This window comes from Taudactylus pleione, unplaced genomic scaffold (assembly GCF_031769625.1).
Source record: "Taudactylus pleione unplaced genomic scaffold, aTauple2 ptg000055l, whole genome shotgun sequence".
In the NCBI taxonomy this organism is placed as follows: domain Eukaryota; kingdom Metazoa; phylum Chordata; class Amphibia; order Anura; family Myobatrachidae; genus Taudactylus; species Taudactylus pleione.
In genome coordinates, this window is record NW_028284457.1 from 5,465,334 (window position 1) to 5,487,159 (window position 21,826).

Sequence of the window (21,826 nt, forward strand, 5' to 3'; positions counted from 1 at the left end):
ATAACTATACCCCCAGCACCATATGCATGGTTTCTGTGATTAGTGAAGTATCGCATGTGTACTATTTAGGGTGGCATTTCGATGAATTGTCGATTTCAATTGTGTATATCATTAGTATCATTAGCAAATATTTATAACTATACTTCCAGTACTGTCAAATAGACCTGGATATAGTGGATCACTGTTAATAGATATAGTGTATCATACACTATTAATGTTCTTATTTGTCTATGCTGTCTTTGTATAATAAGTTGATTTCGAGTGTCTATGTTTCATTTTAAGAATTTAATAAACTTTAGTTTTAATATCAACATCAATACATCTATTTCAGATATATTAAATGGGTAAATATATGGTGGTCTGTCTGCTAATTGAGACATTAATGTAATTTTCACATATGATCATGATCTCACTTAGATGTAATCAGTTTGTCCTATTTCTCCAATACTAATTTTGTAGCCATCAATACAGCACAGGAGTGTGCTCTGATAGGAGTCTTTTCTTTTTTTTCTCTCCTCTTCTAAACCTTGATAATATTTACTCCTGGGATGCACCTCCAGTTTTTGAAATATACCTAGATACGTGTATCCAATAAATCTATAATTAGATCGTTAGAATTAAATGTTTTCCTGTGCAATCAATCTTCTTCCCCTTTTCCTGTATGATAAAATTGGACTTGCACAGACTAGGGAATTCAGTATTTTAACTTTATTGGTGCATTAACTGTGGGAGTATATGCAATGCGTGTCAGAAAGCACAAACTACTGTAGTCAGAGAGGCTAGAAGTATGGGAATAGCCTATTCGAAAAAGGAACTATAGAAACATACCTACCAACTGTTCCACCAGCATGAGTGCACAAGTACCTGGTGCTGGTCAGACCTCACCAGTTAGGGGGAGATGTATCAAGCAGTCTAAAGAGTGGACAAGTTGCCCATAGCAACTAATCAGCTTTTATATAATCAATGTAGCACTTGATAAATGCTAGCTACAAGTTGATGATCAGTTGCTATAAGTAACTTCTCCACTCTTTAGGAGGCTTGATACATCTCCCACTCCGTGCTAAACTAGAATAGGTGAGTCAGGAAATTATGACTTTGGCAGCTGAATAGGTCATATAAGACTAAAAAAAATAAAGTGGCCATTTCTAAAATTAGAAGTGAAAATTGTAAGCCACTGCATTGACGTTCGGTCTCTCCACAATGTTTTATAGCAGGTAGATTGTGATTTTAGGAGGCACGGTATAGGTAAATACTCATGTTTTTGGAAAAGGACTGTTTTCAAGTTTAGTTTATCTAGTCCCAGAAAAACTTCCCATCTTGCACCACATTAACCAGTGTTTTTTTTTTGTTTGTAAAGAAACACACGCAAGAATTTTTTTTATCACACATTAAAATCATAAAGCAATCAAGTCATTGCAGAGATGTTGGTGCCATTCCTGTGTTTCCTGAGGTAAATAGCAGATATGTGCAATTAATTGGGATATAGAAAAAAATATATACAATATACTAGAAATGAGGCCCAATCCAACCTCCACCCACCCAGGTCCGTCTAGCCCTCTACTTTCATTGCTCTGCCCCCTTTCTGTCCACTGCTCTGCTCCATCCTGTCCCCCACCTTGGTCAGTCACTGGCAGCTCCTTCATCCCCCCCCAGCTCTGTACCGCCCCACTCCACCTTCACCGCGCTGTCAGCAGGTCCTTCCAGTACAGCAGTGATTAGCCAATCCACAGGCAAATGAATCTGATAAGAATAGCAAAGATCAACCTTTTTAAATGAAGTTTAATATGAGAAATTACATGCAATGCTTAGAGCATATGCGACAAATACATATAAAAAAAGGGGATGTAGTGGGCATCCTGGCGTGCGGGATGCTGACGGTCTGAATACCCATACCAAAATCCTGACCGGTCGGGATCCCAGCACCAGTATACTGACCACCGGCATCCTGAAGGTAAGAATCGGGGTGTTAGGGGGAGATTAGGGTTAGGCATTAGGCACCTGGGAAGTGGTGTTAGGTTTAGGGTGCGAGGAGGGGGAGGTTAGGTTTAGGCACAAGGGGGGGGGGGGGGTTAGGGTTAGAAAACTACTAACCGGTGTTCTCTATGGGTGTCGGGATTTTGGCTGTCGGGATATCGCGGTCGGTATTCTGACCAGCGGCATCCCGGCAGCAGGGATGTCAAACCAACCCATAAAAAAAAAAAAAAAAAAAGGACATACAAAGATATTCCTAGTCAAATCATTTCAAGTAAAACAAAAAGGTAAAATAAACAGAAACGTCTCACTTGGATAATAATAATGGTTTGCAGGGAGACGCAAGTTGATTAAACAATTCTGCATTTTCATATTGGCTCCCAAAAACTGAACACTTCTGTACATTTCATGCCAATTTATCCCTATCATGAGCTGTCAAATGGCTCTCCTTCTTGTAGTCAATGGTCAGTTACAGTGTACTGTAGATGCAAATAAGGTTTAACAACTCTTCTCAAAAAGCATGCAGTACCATAAAACATCGCATATTTCGCAACATCTACATCAGAAAAATATAAATAATAGAACATCTCATTACGGACAAATAGATAATCTATTAATTCCTCTTTACCAAAAGGGAATTTAACCTGGCTGGTAGATTCTTATAAAAGCAGGGTCTGACATTTCCATTTCGGAATCGGTATATAATGCCGGCTGTCGGGATGTCTCGTGTCAAAATACAGACATCGGCATACAGATGGTTGGTATCCTGACAGGGGGGGTGAGATAAGTATACTTACCCTCCGCTCTTCTCCTCCTAACCCTCTCTAGTAGCCTAACCCTCACCACCCCGCACCCTAACCTTCCCAGTTAGTGCCTAAACCTAACCCCCCCCCCCCCAGTGCTGTTTAACCCTCCCCCCTCGGGGTGCCTAACCTTATTCCCTCCCCCCCCCAAAAAAAACCTATGCTACCTAAAGCTACCCCCCCCCGCGGGTAACAGCTAAGGGCACCCCGGACTTACCTCGTTCGGGCTGAATTCCGGCGTTGGGATTAAGATAGACGTCGTTATTTCAACGCCTATCTTAAGTCCCTTGTCGGGCTTCCCCCATCAGGATTTAGACCGGCAGCATTGCGGCCACCGGTCTCATAACTACATCCCTTAACCTCACATGAAAATGGACATATTAGAAACAGTTTATATGCTTATGACCTTAATAATAAAGCATCATCAGTTTCCTGATCTAAGCAGCTCTAACTTGCATCAAACTGCCCCTTTGTCTCTGAACAGGTCATAAGAGAAACATCAACTTTGAAAATAAAGTGATCAAATGAATACACATTTACTTGTAGCATTACCACGTGATATTATATTTCACGGACAACAGACTTAAGCTGGGTACACACCTGAGCGACCAGCTGACTAACTGTCCTGCCAACAGATTTGGTAAGCCATAGACACTGACCTGGCCACTAAACATATCTGGCCATACATCACAACTGGGTGGGCATTTAAATTTGCCCGCCCAGTTGTGATGTCAGTGTTCACAGTTCCTGCGGTCCAGTGTAGGACCTGTACACAGGCAGATGTACAGAAGATATCTGCAATTTATATAGTCATCTGCAGGGCCAACATGATAGGTCTGTGAACGTCATCATTCATAGACAAATTAGCTGTACAGCCATGGCCAAAAGTTTTGAGAATGATACAAGTATGTGTTTTGATAAAGTTTGCTGCTTCAGTGTTTTTAGACCTTTTTGTCAGATGTTACCATGGAAGGGTCAACACTGAAAATATTGACTCTTTGCATAAACTTAATGTAATTGTCAAGAAATGCCTTTGACACTTATGAAATGCTTGTAATTTTACTTCAGTATACCATAGTAACATCTGACAAAAAGGTCTAAAAACACTGAAGTAGCAGACTTTGTGAAAACCAATACTTGTGTCATTCTCAAAACTTTTGGCCATAGCTGTACAAAGGGCCAGGTGTACTTGGCGATATATTGTTTGTAGGCTGTATGAACGATATATAGCAGTGTCTACAAAGCTTTAGGTGTAGATTTACTATGCAGTGCTTTTCAAAGCGTAGTCTTCAGCTAATTCAGACAATGGATTTAAAAAAGGCAATTATATTCTATAACTGCCCTTTAAATCCAGCAGCTGAGACCACTGAAGACAAAGCAGGTTTGTAAAGCACTGCATAGTAAATTTAGCCCTTAATGTGCTGAACATTTGCCATAAGATGAATAATAAATTGGATTTGCTTTAAATCTAAGCCAAGGGGTAAGAAAGAATAGCACACAGCCGATTGTAATTTGTAGTGAGAAAAACTATCACTGCATCTTATATAAAAGGAATAAAAAAATATCACCTATTAAAATTTGTGTGCAAGAAAAGAAACATCTTACAGCCATGTGCAAAAACAGAATGATACAAAGCAAAGAATTCTGTACTGTGGTAGAATTTCTCTTTAATATTGAACAGTCTAGTGCTGCTCTGCGAAAAATAGTTTACCACAGACTGAAAACTAGGCATTGGTACAACGTAATAGAAGAACAAAATATGTATTAAGCATCGTCACTGTTCCAGACTCAACTTGTAACAGCTAGTTTTAATTTAAGTATGTGTGCTCAAGAAGTATGGTTTGATTACCACAGTTAAGATAAACCTGACCCACAGATTTAGTACAAAATAGAAAGATTCCCATTGTAATCATATCTTAAAATGTCAAGATACTGTTGTTGGACAAAAAAAAAAAAGTGTAAAAATTGTGCACAAAAGAAGCATATAATTATGGGAAGTAACCAATCAGACCCCATTCATACCACTTCATTTAACTATAGAGGTGGATGGCAAAAAAAAAACCTACTTGTCCATCCAGTATTGATTTATTTGAAGTGGCTGCTATCAATAACTTTATCCCAGCTGGTAATTGTGGTTTATCTCAATTGTATGTATATTCCAGAGTACCTTCTGTAGTAGGTTATGGTGAATACATTTTTAACTTGTCCCCATGTGTATAGTAGAGGATTAACGTTAATATTTTCCAGACGATTAGATTATCATGCAATAGAACTAAAAAAAAAAAGAAACATATGTATTCATATTGTTTATCCAGTCGATTCTATACCTATAAATTGCTGCCAGGTTATATTTCTCGATATTTTGGAAGAAACCCACACAAACATAGGGAGCTCATATACAGAGGTGTCCACATAAATCTTACCTCCGTGTGCTACATGTTGCATTACACAACATGTGAGCGCCGTGAGACTTGGTAGCACTGAGCGTCCTTTCGTGATAATTTTTACCATCAAATGCATCTTATTTGCACAGCCATGTGGATAGTATGCACAAGCAGCCTATGTTGATTAAAATAATATGTGGCATGCATGTATTCTGTGTGCAACTGCGGGTATGCTGCATTTCATTTTAATTAGCAGAAGCTGCTTGTGTGTCCTAATAAAGAATTTCGGCGATATAGAGTCAGGTCATGGTAGTGCGCCACTAGAAGTGCTGTTTTAACGCGCAAGTAAGATGTATGTGGCACATCTGTAATCTCCACAAACATAGGGCCTTGGTCGGGAATTAATCTTATTACCAATGTGCTTTGAGGCAGTATTGTTAACCATTATGCTTTGCTGACAGTTACCTTCATGCACAAATATTTTTTGTGTGAAAGAGAAACAAAAATTATTAAATACTTACTTTTGTAAAGTCAAACTCAGTGATCCAGTGCATGCCTTAATCTTGTTTTGTGCCTCCAAGTGAGTCATTCCATCAGTGCTTATACCATCAATGGTAAGGACAACGTCACCAATCCCAATGTTTGCTTTAGCAGCCTTCCCGCCATCATTCAACTAATTGGGGGCAAAGAGAAATAAAAACATCAAGATATGTAAGCATAACTTAGGTCTCATTTATTACATTGGTAGAAACAGGTGAATAGATTTGGAATCTCCGGTTTACTTACGCATTTAATTATTGCACCTCCACTTTCATAATACCCTAATCTGTTTAGCATGTTTTTTTTGTATTCTACAAATAGTTCACAGGATTATTTTGTATCATGTGTTTTTATTTTGCAAATGACAAATTGAAATACTTAATGAGATTTTGCAATGATGAATGCCCATATACCCAGTATGAGTGATAAGACCCTTATGGGTAGATTTGCTAAAGCTTCTAAAAATGCAAACAAAGTGGTGTTGCTTCTAGCAACCAATCAGATTACATGTTTTTCTAAGATGCAATAGTGAAATGTAGCTACAATCTGATTGCTATGGGCAACATCACCTAATTTTTAGCAGCTTTAGTAAATCTACCCCATAGAACCACTAATAGAGTGCTTCATTTATAGCAGTTGCCTCCCATTAAAGCTGAACATGCTTACAAGTATTCAGATGCCCCCACAAACGTCAGCACCAGATGATATAGGCTTCTCACTAATAGGGTATCACTACAAGTAATGTAAAATCCACACCAGCCCTTTAGTAAAATATAATGACCTCTGACTTTAATGTAACAACTTGGTTCCTTTCCTCAGCAGAGTTGCTAGGGAGCCATAGTATAGTACTCCAGGATTATGCAGAATGCTGACATGCAAATAGATATAATAATAGTGTAATTACTATTACTGATGGTAGATACCATGTAGCTAGATAAATCAAATCCAATATACACATACGCACGAAACTCAGCATTGGAGATAAACAGAATAACTAAAAACATTCCAAAATCACTGTGCCGCCATGCTACTCCACAGAACCACTTGTAACAATTGGAAAAAAACAAAACAATTCCAAAGCTGCTCTACAAGGTGAGCGTGGTGAGGGATGGATATAGATAGATAGATAAAGATATATATATATATATATATATATATATATAAAAATTTTTACTTTTTGCAAGATCTGAGTTACCATACTGCTCACGAAAAGTTCTTACCCCTTGTGTAGGTCAAGTAAATTTAGGGCACGTTCACATAACTGCAAATCAATTTGACGTGAACACATTGACAGATACTAATTTTTAAAAGGTGTACTTCTTGCAGGCATTGTAAGCTAAAACAACAATGCACAATGATGATGACTTTCAGCAGCAAAGTCTCGCCGATATTGAATTACTGATTGTGTACTTCCATCATTAGCATTACAGCAATAGAGCATGAAGTTGCAGCCATTTTTCATGTAGACTATTGCAAAATATAAAATCCCCATTGATTCTAAAAGGGGCAAAAAGAGGTTTTATTTAATTTGTATTTTTGTTGGGCTTTAATTAAATGTTATGATACATGCATCTTTCACATTTATTCATAATACTACAAAGATAATATTAATCTCTCAGTTTTGGGAAACTTAATTATATTATATTGTGTAGCTATATGGTATTGCAGCTTTGGCACTTATTGAAATGATCAAGCAATGTCTCTTTACTTTGTATCGCATATAAATTGGTGTGGTACGATAAGTCAGCATTCATAAGGTTAACATGATCCATGTCAACATTCATGTAGATACTGATGAAATGTTGACATTGTCCCTGGCAGTGACTTACCTGCTCTCCAGGGGCTGCAAAGGCGTCTTCTGGGTTCCAGCGGTCATGTGATTGTCAGTTACACAGGACTCATTTGATGGACTGGCAGTCAACAGATCGACAATGAAAAAGAAGACAGTACCTAGGTAGACACCAAATGGTTGACAGGTACAAAAAGTCAACATTTCAATGGTCGACACATGCTTTTGTTTTTTAGGTTAGGCACTAGAGGGATAGTTAGGGTTAGGCACCAGGAAGGAGTGATGATTATGGTTAAAAAAAAAAAAAACACCATGTGTTGACCATTCCAATGTCGACCTTTTGTACCTGTTGCCTGTCTACCATTTGGTGTTGATCTTTTGACTGAAAATTTTAGTATAGCTCTTTTAATCCATACCCCTTTTGATGGAGCTGCAGCGAGTATACCTGCCCAATCCTATCCTAACCCAAACCTGCCCCCCTAGTACAGGTCTGGCCAACCTGTCGCCTTCCAGCTGCTGTGAAACTACAAGTCCCAGCATGCTTTAACAGCTGATCATTGGGAGGACATGCTGGGATGTCTAGTTCCACAACAGCTGAACAGCCACAGGTTGACCAGGCCTGCCCTAGTACCTTATCATAATGTTAACATTTTTACAATGTCAGCGGTTCACATATTAGCAATGTCGACATTATGGTGTTGACATAGTTACTGTCGACCTAATTATATAAACAGCCGTTTAGTCTTTTCTACATGCATCTTTCCCTACATATGTTACATGTGTCTGTCTACCTTTAAATGACTCCATTAGATCTATAAATAATACTAAAAATATAAACACATTCACTTTGGGAATGCAGTATTCCAATTTACAACACTCTGGGACAGACTAAGGAGGGAAAACATTTAACAGAGATAAGCCACTTTTTCGCAAAAAACGCCTTATCGTGCAAATTTGCGCTATCCTATTAACTGCGGTTTGACGGTGTTATTTTTTACATGCATTTCACGCAAATTCGTTTTCACCACCTCCTGAGGTGAACAATTGGGAAAAAAAAAATAATCCACATTTCAAGGTAAAAATGTCAGGACTTGGTTCAGGACCACCAGAACACCCCTCCTTAAGTAACTAATTAGGCAAAATGAATATTTCAATTAGCTTCATTTGGCCAATAATGACATGTCATTTTTGGGGTTAAAAAGTTCATGAAAATGGGTTAATTGATGTAGGACAGGTATATGGGAGTGCTATGTAAACAGGACAGGTGTTTTTAGGATTGCAGGTGGGTGTCAGAGTTGTAATTTGAAGGTGTTTTAGAAGTGTCTATAAATTATACAAATATATACTTATAGGTATTTTTATGGTAATCTGTATGAGATGCCGGCGCTTGGTATCCCAAAAGGGTTAACCTACAGACACTCGTTGGTCAGTATGCTAACCCTCCCCCTCTCCCTACTCTCCACTCTTTGGTGCCCAACCCTAACACTAACCCTTCCCCTTAGTGTCTAACCCTCCCACTAGTGCTTAACCCTTACCACCACCACCCCAACCCCCCAACACCCCGATACTTACCTTCAGTATCCCGGCGGTCAGGATGCTGGCACCAGGCTTCTGAATGGAGTCAGGGTTTTGGAGCCGGTAATGGGAGTGTCCAGACAGCCGGGATGCCGAATGCATACCCTTTTTTTTCCCCCCAATTTAAAAAGAACATTTTGCAAAAATACTTGCTATCATTATTTGACTTTTAGAAATGATTAATAAAACAGCCATTTGAAAAAAATTTATAAAACACCAAATACTTTTATTAGGGCCACTACTACACTTCTACTTTGTTATCCAAAATATCTTTGCCTTTTTTTTGGATACAGGCAGATTTCCTAGTAAAAAAAAATAAAAACTATTTTCAATCGAATGCTGCATCACGACTTTAGGAATGGGATCGCATAAAAAAAACGGGAGAGCACATAGACAAGTGGCATTCACATGCAAACGTTGTGATAACTTAGCGCGCTATAAGTTTTTGTATTATCGTGGCTATTTGACCTGCTCCCAGAGTGACGGTTCAAAGAAACAATTTCAAATCAAAATATATTATTAATGTGTATGTATATATATATATATATTATATACATACATATATATACATACACATACACACAGATAAATATATATATATTTTTTGTTTTTTTTTAGGGGTGTGCACCGCCCACTTTTCGTGTTTTGGATCTTTCTTCGTGTTTTGGATCTTTCTTCGTGTTTTGGATCTTTCTTCGTGTTTTGGATCTGGTTTGGTTTTGCCAAAACCACCCTTTCGTGTTTTGGGTTTTAGCTCTGTATTTTTTTGGAATAAAGCATAAAAACAGCTAAAATCACAGAATTTGTTTTATGGGTTTTTTTTGTTCCTACGCTATTATTAACCTCAATAACATTCATTTCCAGTCTATTCTGAACACCTCACAATATTGTTTTTAGGCAAAAAAGTTGCACAAAGGTAGCTGGATGACTATGCTTAGCGACACAAGTGGGCGGCACAAACACGTGGCCCAACTAGGAGTGGCACTGCAGTGGCAGACAGGAAGGCAGTTTGAAAAACTAGGCCCAAAAGAGTACATACTTGGCGCTGCTACTTTGTTTATGCACATGCGGCTAACTCACACACAAACACTGAAATAGAAACAAATATATAATGTTTTAATTGTTTCCGGCACTTTGGGGGTTACACCACCCTTCAAAAGAAGAGCCAGCCGGCCCTTGCCTTAGGACACAGGCGCACGCTTGACGCTGCTACTTTGTTGATGCACGTGCGGCTAATGCGCACACAAACAGAAAAAAAAAAAAAAAATTTTGCACTTGGTGGAGGGGGGGGGGGATGTTACCCCTGATGAACAGAGTACCCCCTGGACAACACTACAGCGCCCATTTAGGACTACAGCCTTTATGGGACACTACACAACACAGCCCAGCCAGCCCCTATGGACAACAGCAGCACCAGCACAGCAAACCCCCACCCTCCCTCTTCACTGTCCACAGCCGGAGTAAAAAATGGCGCCGACGCGGGGCCCTTTTATAGAATATAAAACCCGTGAGAATCAGCCAGCGGGATGATGACGTTTTGCCTCGGGGGGGGGGGGGGAGGAGAGAGGGAGATAAATCCCCTTGAGCAGGGCCGGCACCCCTCCCCAGCATTCCGATTTTCACTGACACGCTGTTCCACCCACGGGCCGAAGTGGCCCGTGGGTGGTCAAATCGGGAGGTTGGGGACCCCCACCGCCGCAGTTGTGCGGCAGTGCCGGACCCCCGGAGTGTGAATGTAAGCATACGTGCGGCAACCATTCACTGACGGGAGAGGGCTGGGGGAAGCCCAGCCAGTAACGGAGTGCTGGGCTTTACCCCCAGCCTGACGCTATTTGGAGGCGTGCCATGCCTCAAAATAACGTCACACAAGGGGCGTGGCCTATGGTAATTAGCCACACACCCAAATTCAGTCACAGGCTGCAAAGCCGCGCGCCTTCTGATAGGCCAGCACAGGGTGCTCCGAACCCTGGAGCCGGCCCTGCCCTTGAGTGACCAGAAAAGGATTCAACCAGCACTCCAATGTAAAAATAGAAAAATGTGCCATAAAAAGCCATTAAGCAGCCATAGAGTTATGAAGCAAGTCAGAAAGTCAGGACATATCATATCATCAGACAAGTAATCATGCTCTATTGAACCATGAGTCCGGAAGTCATATGTTCCATACCATTTCCCGACAGCTGTTTCGGTTAATACAGTTTCAAGAGGCAGCATCCACCACATTTAGAGACAAAACAGGCTTACATACACAAGAGGCATGCTTATCTAATCAAACACCATGGCATCATGCGCCCGCCTCCATCCACCCACGCTGCCCGGCACATCCCCCAACAGATCGGAACAGCCACGAACCGCCGGACCGGAAGTAAAGCCGAAAAGCGGAACCAGGGTGCACCATCCAAGAAAAGGGGGAAGACCAAGGCACGGGCACTCCCGGAAGCAGCAGCACGGTGATCATTGTAAACAAAGTGCACACATGTAGAATACATAGAAATCACACAAAGTAAAAATTAATAAACGAATATCAAGAATCCAGTGAGTGTCAAAAGAACATACAATTTAAGAGAATACATAAAAAGATCAATAGCAATATAGTATCATGAATCAATCCATATGAGAAAATTCATAAGAAAATTTATGCATAAATTCCAGCATATGTAGTCTCATGCCTGGCTAAAGGAAACCAATGATATCACAAAAAGGCTGACAAACAAAACTCCTCATTTAAACCCGTAGGTAGGTACCATACTATTGAGTTTATGGATCCAATGGCACTCATGTTGCAATAAAAGATTGTGCCCATCTCCCCCCCCCCCATGTAGGGTGGAACATGATCCAATGGCATAAAACTAAAGTCCTTCAGGCTATGTCACATGGCAACAAAATGTTTTGCCACTGGTGGAGTGTTTGAATCCATCTTCAGAAATGCTTTTTTAATTGAAGACCTATGCATCGCAATTCTCTCCTTAACCATGCGTATGGTCTTCCCAACGTAAATCAGAGTGCATGGGCACATGATGACAAACAGCATATTTGGTCTCACAGTTCATGTGGAATTGCAGTTTGCATTTCATCCCAGTGACAGGATGAACAAATGAATTGCCTGTTCTTAAATGTTGGCAATTGACACAACCAGAGCATTTGAATGCTGCTTTGTGTAGCTGAAGCCAACTGTTCTTCAATGGGGTATTAGATCCAATATCAGAGAGACTAATCAGTTGCTTCAGATTATGGCTGTGCTTATAACAAAATAATGGCACATTATGGCATAAATTGCCCATAACTGGGTCAGTGGCAATAATATGTCAATGCTGCAGGATCGATATGCGCAGCAGTCCAGAAGTAATGGAATATGTGCTATAAAACACTAGTCTCTCATTGCTCTCCTTTTTACAGACTGAAATGAGTATAACTCATCACGATTGAGACAGACATTTCTGTATCGCTTTTTGCACTTCAGACCAATGATAGCCCCTTTGGATAAAACAGCGTCCCATTGTGTTGAGTGTCTCTTGCAATTTCTCACGATCAGATATAATGCGAAATGCTGATGAGTTGGGAAAATGGCAAGCCATTTTTTAAAAGGTTTGGGATGAAAGCTAGATGCCAACAATAATGTATTTTTATCGGTAGGCTTCTTGAAGATGATAGTAGAAAAACAATTATTCTCTACAATCACTGTCACATCTAGAAAATCAATGCGACTCGGACTACACATGCTGGAAAATCTTATTAACCCAGGAATATGTTGAGAATCTCCACAAACTGTCCCAGCAAGTCCTCGCTTCTAGCCCACACCATGAACAGGTCATCAATATATCTAACGTAGAAATTGATACATTTTGAAAAAACTGGATGGGTCATGATATGTGGTCTTTCATATAAAAAATAATTCTTATGTAATATTACCTCCATCAAAACCAATAAAAATTTGATAGGTGGACCATCATAGTGTGGACTGGAGCTCACGACCTCCCAGACTGCTCGTATACCCTCTGCATGACAAATAGGCCTCAGTTTTGTCCAAGGTTTTATCCTTTGTTCAAATCCACAGACAGAAACCGTTTGACTGTTAAGTGGAACTACACAGGTTTCACAGACAATTAAAAAAGTTCAAAACTGTTTTGCCAAACAAGGAGGTATATCCAGTACTAGAACTCCATTTATAGTAAAAAGTAAGTTTGATCCGCCATCTACGAACGCATCTATTGAGACGTTCAGGCGTTTAATTAAAACTAATGTTTTGCCTCATATGCAAAAAACCCATATGTATCATTCTAACCTCACTATGACAGAGAGACTAGCTGTTAAGACTCTTCGTGATAACAATAAACTTGTGATTCGCCCCGCCGATAAAGGCGGTGACATCGTGTTACTCAATCGATCCATTTATGTGGAGGCAGTTATGAGAGTTGTCTGATGAGACCTGTTATAAGAAACTAACTTACGATCCCACAGATAATTACAAAAGGGAGATTGATTCCATCATACAGATGGGTCTCTCCAATAATTGGATCGATGAGCACACTGCCAAATTTCTTATACAGGAGTTTCCTAGGATATGCTTAATGCATGCCTTGCCGAAAATACCAAAGTCCCAGAATCGGCCGCCTGGGCGACCTACAGTATAATATCTTCCATTGGCTCCTTGGGACAATCTTTGTCCCAATATGTAGACTATTTCTTGCAGCCTGTCGCCCAGAATATTTCCTGAGGGACACGTCTGATTTATTTAAAAAAAACTGCAATCAATTGGTCAGCCACCAGCCCATTGTCTGCTGGTGACACTAGATGTCACCAGGTTGTATACTAATATTTGTCATGAAGAGGGTATGAGCAGTCTGGGAGGTTGTGAGCTTTAGTCCACACTATGAGGGTCCACCTATCGAATTTTTATTGGTTTTGATGGAGGTCATATTACATAAGAATTATTTTTATATGAATGACAACATATCATGACCCATCCAGTTTTTTCTAAATTTATCAATTTCTATGTTCGATATATTGATGACCTTTTCATGGTGTGGACTGAAAGCGAGGACTTGCTGGGACAGTTTGTGGAGACCCAACATGATTCCTGGGTCAATAACATTTTCCAGCATGTGTAGTCCGAGTCGCATTGATTTTCTAGATGTGACAGTGATGGTAGAGAATAATTGTTTTTCTACTATCATCTTCAAGAAGCCTACTGATTAAAATACATTATTGTTGGCATCTAGCTTTCATCCCAAACCTTTAAAAACTGGCTTGCCATTTTCCCAACTCATCAGAGCAGTTTGCATTACATCTGATCATGAGAAATTGCAAGAGACACTCAACACAATGGGACGCTGTTTTATCCAAAGGGGCTATCATTGGTCTGAAGTGCAAAAAGCGATACAGAAATGTCTGTCTCAATCGTGATGAGTTATACTCATTTCAGTCTGTAAAAAGGAGAGCAACGAGAGACTAGTGTTTTCTAGTACATATTCCATTACTTCTGGACTGCTGCGGATTGGCATTGGCATATTATTGCCACTGACCCAGTTATGGGCAATTTATGCCATAATGAGCCATTATTTTGTTATAAGCGCAGCCATAATCTGAAGCAACTGATTAGTCCCTCTGATATTGGATCTAATACCCCACTGAAGAACAGATGACTTAAGATACACAAAGGGGCATTCAAATGCTCTGGTTGTGTGAATTGCCGACATTTAAAAACAGGCGATTCCTTTGTTCATCCTGTCACTGGGATGAAATACAAACTGCAATTCCATATGAACTGTGAGACCAAATATGCTGTTTAGGTCATCATGTGCCCATGCAACCTGATTTACGTTGGGAAGACCATACGCATGGTTAAGGAGAGAATAGCGATGCACAGGTCTTCAATTAAAAAAACATTTCTGAATATGGATTCAAACACTCCACCAGTGGCAAAGCACTTTGTTGCCATGTGACATAGCCTGAAGGACTTTAGTTTTATGCCATTGGATCATGTTCCACCCCTACATAGGGGGGGTGGGGGGGGGGGACAGATATGCTGCAATAAAAGATTGTGCCTGAGTGCCATTGGATCCATAAACTCAATAGTATGGTACTTACCTACGGATTTAAATGAGGAGTTTTGTTTGTTTGTCAGCCTTTTTGCGATATCATTAGTTTCCTTTAGGCGGGCATGAGACTACATATGCTGGAATTTATTAATTAAAATTTTCTTATATGAATTTTCTCATATGGATTTATTCATGATACTATATTGCTAATGATCTCTTTTTATGTATTCTCTTACATTGTATGTTCTTTTGGCACTAACTGGATTCTTGATATTCGTTTATTATTTAAAATTTTTTACTGTTTGTGTGATTTCTATGTATTCTACATGTGTGCACTTTGTTTACAGTGATCACCATAAATCACCTTGCTGCCGCTTCCGGGAGTGCGCGCGCCATGTTCTTCCCCCTACCTCGGATGGCGCAGCTTGGTTCCGCTTTCCGGCGTCACTTCCGGTCCGGCGAATCGTGGCTGTACCGATCTGTTGGGGGATGTGCCGGGCAGTGCGGGCGGACGGAGGCGGGTGCATGATGCCATGGTGTTTGATTAGATAAGCAGGTCTCGTGTATATAAGCTTATTTGTATCTTAATGTGGTGGATGCTGCCTCTTGAAAATGGTATTAACCGAAACAGCTGTCGGGGAATGGCATGGAACATATGGCTTCCGGACTCTTGGCTCAGTAGAACATGATTACTTGTCTGATGATGTGATATGATGTCCTGACTTTCTGGCTTGCTTCATAATTATATGGCTGCTTAAGGCACTTTAAAAATAATTTTTCTATTTTTGCAATAACATTGGAGTGCTGGTTGAATCCTTTTCTGGTAACTCATGGGGATTTATTTCTACATATTCCGTAACGTTGCACCCTACCGTTTTCTTTTAAGTGTGTGCGGACCACTGTTTTTGCAATATATATATATATATATATATATATATATATATATATATACACATATACATACATATATATATATATATATATACACACATACATACACACACACACACACACATACATACATACATACATACACAGTCAGGTGCATAAATATTGGGACATTGAAAGAATTTTCATATTTTGGCCTCTATTCACCACCACAATGGCTTTGAAATGAAACAAACAAGATGTGCTTTAACTGCAGAGTTTCAGATTTAATTTGAGGGTAATTACATCCAAATCAGGTGAACGGTGTAGGAATTACAATGGTTTCTATATGTGCCTCCCACTTTTTAAGGGGCCAAAAGCAATGGGACTATCAACTCAAAAGCTATTTCATGGACAGGTGTGGGCTATTCCCTCATTATTTCATTATCAATTAAGCAGGTAAAAGGTCTGGAGTTGATTCTAGGTGTGATATTTGCATTTGGAATCAGTTGCTGTTGACTCTCAATATGAGATCCAAAGAGCTGTCACTATCAGTGAAGCAAGCCATCATTAGGCTGAAAAATCAAAACAAACCCATCAGAGAGATAGCAAAAACATTAGGTGTGGCCAAATCAACTGTTTGGAACATTCTTAAAAAGAAAGAACGCACCGGTGAGCTCAGCAACACCGAAAGACCCGGAAGACCACAGGAAACAACTGTGGTGGATGACAGGAAAATTATTTCCCTGGTGAAGAAAAACCACTTCAGAACAGTTGGCCAAATCAAGAACACTCTCCAGGAGGTAGGTGTATATGTGTCAAAGTCAACAATCAAGAGAAGACTTCACAAGAGTGAATATAGAGGGTTCACCACAAGATGTAAACCATTGGTGAGCCTCAAAAACAGGAAGACCAGAGTAGAGTTTGCCAAACAACATCTAAAAAAGCCATTACAGTTCTGGAACAACATCCTATGGACAGATGAGACAAAGATCAACTTGTACCAGAGTGATGGGAAGAGAAGAGTATGGAGAAGGAAAGGAACTGCTCATGATCCAAAACATACCACCTCATCAGTGAAGCATGGTGGTGGTAGTGTCATGGCGTTGGCATGTATGGCTGCCAATGGAACTGCTTCCCTTGTATTTATTGATGATGTGACTGCTGACAAAAGCAGCAGAATGAATTCTGAAGTGTTTCGGGCAATATTATATGCTCATATTCAGTCAAATGCTTCAGAACTCATTGGACGGCGCTTCACAGTGCAGATGGACAATGACCCGAAGCATACTGCAAAAGCAACCAAAGAGTTTTTTAAAGCTAAAAAGTGGAATGTTATGCAATGGCCAAGTCAATCCCCTGACCTAAATCCGATTGAGCATGCATTTCACTTGAAGACAAAACTGAAGGGAAAATGCCCCAAGAACAAGCAGGAACTGAAAACATTTGCAGTAGAGGCCTGGCAGAGCATCACCAGGGATGAAACCCAGCGTCTAGTGATGTCTATGCGTTCCAGACTTCAGGCTGTAATTGCCTGCAAAGGATTTGCAACAAAGTATTAAAAAGTGAAAGTTAGATTTAGGATTGTTTAATTTGTCCCATTACTTTTGGCCCCTTAAAATGTGGGAGGCACATATAGGAACCGCGATAATTCCTACACCGTTCACCTGATTTGGATGTAATTACCCTCAAATTAAATCTGAAAGTCTGCAGTTAAAGCACATCTTGTTTGTTTCATTTCAAAGCCATTGTGGTGGTGAATAGAGGCCAAAATATGAAAATTCTGTCAATGTCCCAATATTTATGCACCTGACTGTATATACACACATTTATACACACACACACACACACACACTTTAAATCGCTTTTCCCGACCTACAGACGTGTCCTCATACATCTAACTTCAATACGCAACGCAGCAGGATTTGCATGGAACGTAAGCCGCCACATTATGTGCAACTCTGCTAGTGTCAGGCGTCTTTTTTTGGCAAAAATGTGTCTAAGCCGCAATGCAATGCGACTAGGACGCACCAGCAGATTCTGCTGGTTAATTTGATATTTGTATATCTGTGTGCACCTGAGCCTGTATATGAAGCACAACGGAACTTGGAATGAAAAAAGCTGCGGCCGCTACATTGAAGCACTTTGAATAGTTCAGGGAATCAATCACACACATAGAAGTGTTGCATTTCAAATTAATCAGCACAGTTCCTAGTTGCATTGCGACTTTGATGCATTTTCGGCAAAAAAAAAAGAGACGCAAAAGACACCTGATCTAGCAGAGTCTCAAGGGACCTGCTGCGTTGCGAGGGGCTTTTTGCCACAACTGCAGCATAGAGGTGTAAGGACAGATCTGTACTCCAACAGATTAAGTCACTGTTGTTGATGACGGAGGACACACGTAATAGTTTAGCTTTCCAGCAGGTAAAGAAACTCTGCATTCGTGTAATACCACATTAGAATCGGTATAAATTACCACCAGACCTAAGCCCGGCAGATGAAATACAGACGCCGGACATCTGTCATATGAAGATCCCGACTAAGATGAGCAAGACCCCTAACCCTCCCTCAGGGGTGCCTAACCCTAACCTCCCCCCTAGTGCCTTAACCTAACCCCCTCCCCGCACAGCTATCAGCTCCCGAAGCCCGGCTTACCTACATTCGGTATGCCGGGCGTCGGGATTTCGGCGTGGGGCTTATGATAGGTGTTGGTATTTAGATGCCGATCATAAGTCTCATACCGGGAATTCACTGTCGGGAAGCAGGCGGTCAGCATTTCGACCGCCGGCTACCTGACTACATCCCACCTCATTCTATGCATACTATTGTGCAGAGGTTCTCAAAAGTTGGAAACTGTATTCCAACTGAAAACATGAAAATATTGTCCGATTATCAATTGACAAGCATAGCTCAGGTATTTAAACTTTTGACATATGCAATTATGTTTACTTACACTGTAACAGTATCTGACCAGGGCAGTTCAGTTTCTATGCTAGCATTAGCCTGACTGTAAATATTGCTTTATTATAACCTCAGCTGCATGCTCATGTGGGATGAGTCCGTGGAGAGGGGATATTTTAACAGCTTCCCTATTACAGTGCAATGACATACTGCTTACAGGCATCAACAGAATGACACTTACTATACGAGGCAAATGTCAATTGGATCTGTTGCCTTACCAAACAAGTATGGACCAAGAAATTTAATACAGAGGGACTTTACTCCTAAATGTTATCTCCAGACATCCCTGTACAATGACATCTAGAATGATGAATCGTGATGTTCCCAATTTTAGGAACAATGACACCTTAATTATGAATCAAGGAGCCTTTAAAAAGGATAATTTGTGGAACTAGTAAAGTTTAGAAAACAAAATTTGCTGTCAAACAAAAAAGGAGCGCCCTAGCATTTCTTAAGCTGGCCACACACATAGCGATTTTCTCCCCCATCTAGCCGATTCCGACACATCGGAACGACAGATCGGGTAAAAAATTACCAAATTGTGAGTCCCCACTCACGATCACGATGCGACGCATGCCCCCGCAGGTCGCACATCGCATCTTCAGATCTGCCGTGCTGTAGGGCAGATCTGACGATCTAGACTCAAATGCACTGTGAAAAAGTCTGGCTGCAGGAGATCGGATGATTGGACGAAGATTGGACAGCATATCGTGTGTAGCTGCTGGGAGAGTTTCAAGGGAAATTGCACACATCGTCGGAACGTGAGTATAATCGGTATGTGTGTGGCCAGCTTTAGTGGAGAGCCCTCTTTAGAAGACTGAATAGAGGGCCTGATTCAGAGCCGGACGCTCTGACCAGAGCACTCACTCTGAATCAGGGCCCTCCTACATGAAAATGGAGCGACCTTATGGACGCTCGCATAGCTGTGGGTTACCACCCACAGCTTAAGCGAGCGTCCATGATGATGGTCAAGACCATCGCGACCATGGGGATTGCGACGGAGACCCAGAGCCAAAATCACTCCCACTGACATCACTAATGTCAATTAACATCGACAGCACGCCCCCTTTGGTGCGAGACCCGGAGCGACGGAGAGCCCGTCGCTAATCGGGTCTCGCGCAAGCGCACGACGGAGTTCCCTCCGTCGTGCGCATGCGCAGTGGGGCAACATCGACCCGCTTGCGAGCGTCCTGCGCTCGCGAGCGGGTCTGAGTGACCCCCAGTATTCGAATAGTCAAAGTATTCTGCAATCAGTTCAGATTGGCAATTTAGTTCAAAGCAATGTGCGCAGAATGTGGAGCAACCAATATTCTTGCCCATTTGTATTGCACACTATAGTGGTGCACAGGAAAAAAAACCAAAAATGCCTACCATATTAAACCCTCAGTTATGAAAGCAATTAGGGCTAAAATATATCTTAGAACTGCAAAGGAGTCCAACTTGTCGTCTAAATCGTAGAAAAAGACAACCCAAAAAAACAAATTACCTGCTCCCAAATAGTGCGGAGTACGGTGGTAATTTTGGCTAAATTTTACTCGGTGTTAGAAGGAGCATATAAAATTCTGCCATTTACTGGGGAAAAAAATAGGCTTCGCACACAGGTGAGAAAACCCTCAATGGGGAACAAGTTATACAGTATTATGTGCACATATATGTTGCTGTATATGAACAGTTTTTTTTTTATGATCCGTGTCATGTCAAAACTACATGGATAATCATTGCCACAGTTCAGTTATTAGGGCCTGATTCAGAGATAAATGGAAGTGCAGTACTGCGAATTTGTGCTAATCCTGCAACCCATGTGCCTCATACTGAGACGCCCACTGTATGCGACTGGAATCTGCTGCAGTGCGTTGAAAGCTGCACCATTGGACATTTGAGCAACCCTATGGTTGCTCAAAATGTCCAACGGTATATGACCCACCAGTACCAGTGGAACTGCAACTTTAAAGGCAGTCCCCGACACAGAAACGTTCCCAACGCACCCGCTGCTGACAAGAATGCCTATTAAACTTGAATAGATCTCTATGCAATTTTGATTGCACATGTCCCAATGATTACCACGGATGCCACAGCGAGTCTTGGAATCATGCACAGTTTTAAAATGTATTCATTCGGTAAATCTACTTGCTCAAGTTACATGGTAAAATCTGCTGCATCAGCCAAACAATATTCAAACGCTGGACTGAACTAGTGGTTCTGGGGACTTAGGTTTAATCTTTCATGTCAAACCAGTCTAGTTTTCATTTCCTGACTGAACACTGCTTTTACAAAACTAGTGAGACAGATTATACCACAAACATTAAATTTCCATATATCAAAAGTTTATTTCATTTTTATGTCAATCAGGGTAGGTTTATCTAAGAAATATCAGAGTCTGCAGAGCTTTCCAGACTTCGGTTTTCCTGGATCACAAGCTGTAAACGAATTCAGAGCCCTTTGATTGGCTGCCACAGAGAACACTTTAGCTCTATAAAATTTCATACAAAATGTTGTAATGTTTGGGCTATAGAGAAGGTTAACAGTAACCTGTAAAACAGTGCAAAAACTGTGATATACTGTATAAAAAAAATAATGCTCATCTTAGTTGCTTGTATCGCAAAGTGATTCTTAGTGGTATTTATAGGAAGCTCTCTCAAATCCAGTATGAAAGAAGAAAAACTTAAAACAGTGTTTATTGCTCAAAACCATACATAAACTATGAGTAAGTGCTGGAAAAGGTGAACACCTTGGGTCCCAATATCCACATCCAATGCACATACATTTTCTTTACTTATTAAACCAGAACAAAATATGTAAGAACATAAAAATAAAAAAGAAATATACAGCAAACAATTGTAGGTAGCAAATGTACATAAATAAAAATAAATCTGTGTTTACCTGTCCAACAAGGATTTCAGG

At 40.6% G+C, this 21,826-nt stretch overlaps 1 protein-coding gene across 3 annotated transcripts in view; it reads right to left on the minus strand.

The window, feature by feature from the left end:
• Positions 1–21,826, minus strand: part of PDLIM5 (PDZ and LIM domain 5) — a 221,390-nt gene that overhangs the window by 126,867 nt on the left and 72,697 nt on the right. For all 3 annotated transcript variants that reach the window (XM_088464425.1, XM_088464427.1, XM_088464426.1), the window contains exon 3: positions 5,680–5,831. In XM_088464425.1, coding sequence (XP_088320551.1) covers positions 5,680–5,831 — 152 coding nt within the window. The remainder of the gene's footprint in view (positions 1–5,679; positions 5,832–21,826) is intronic.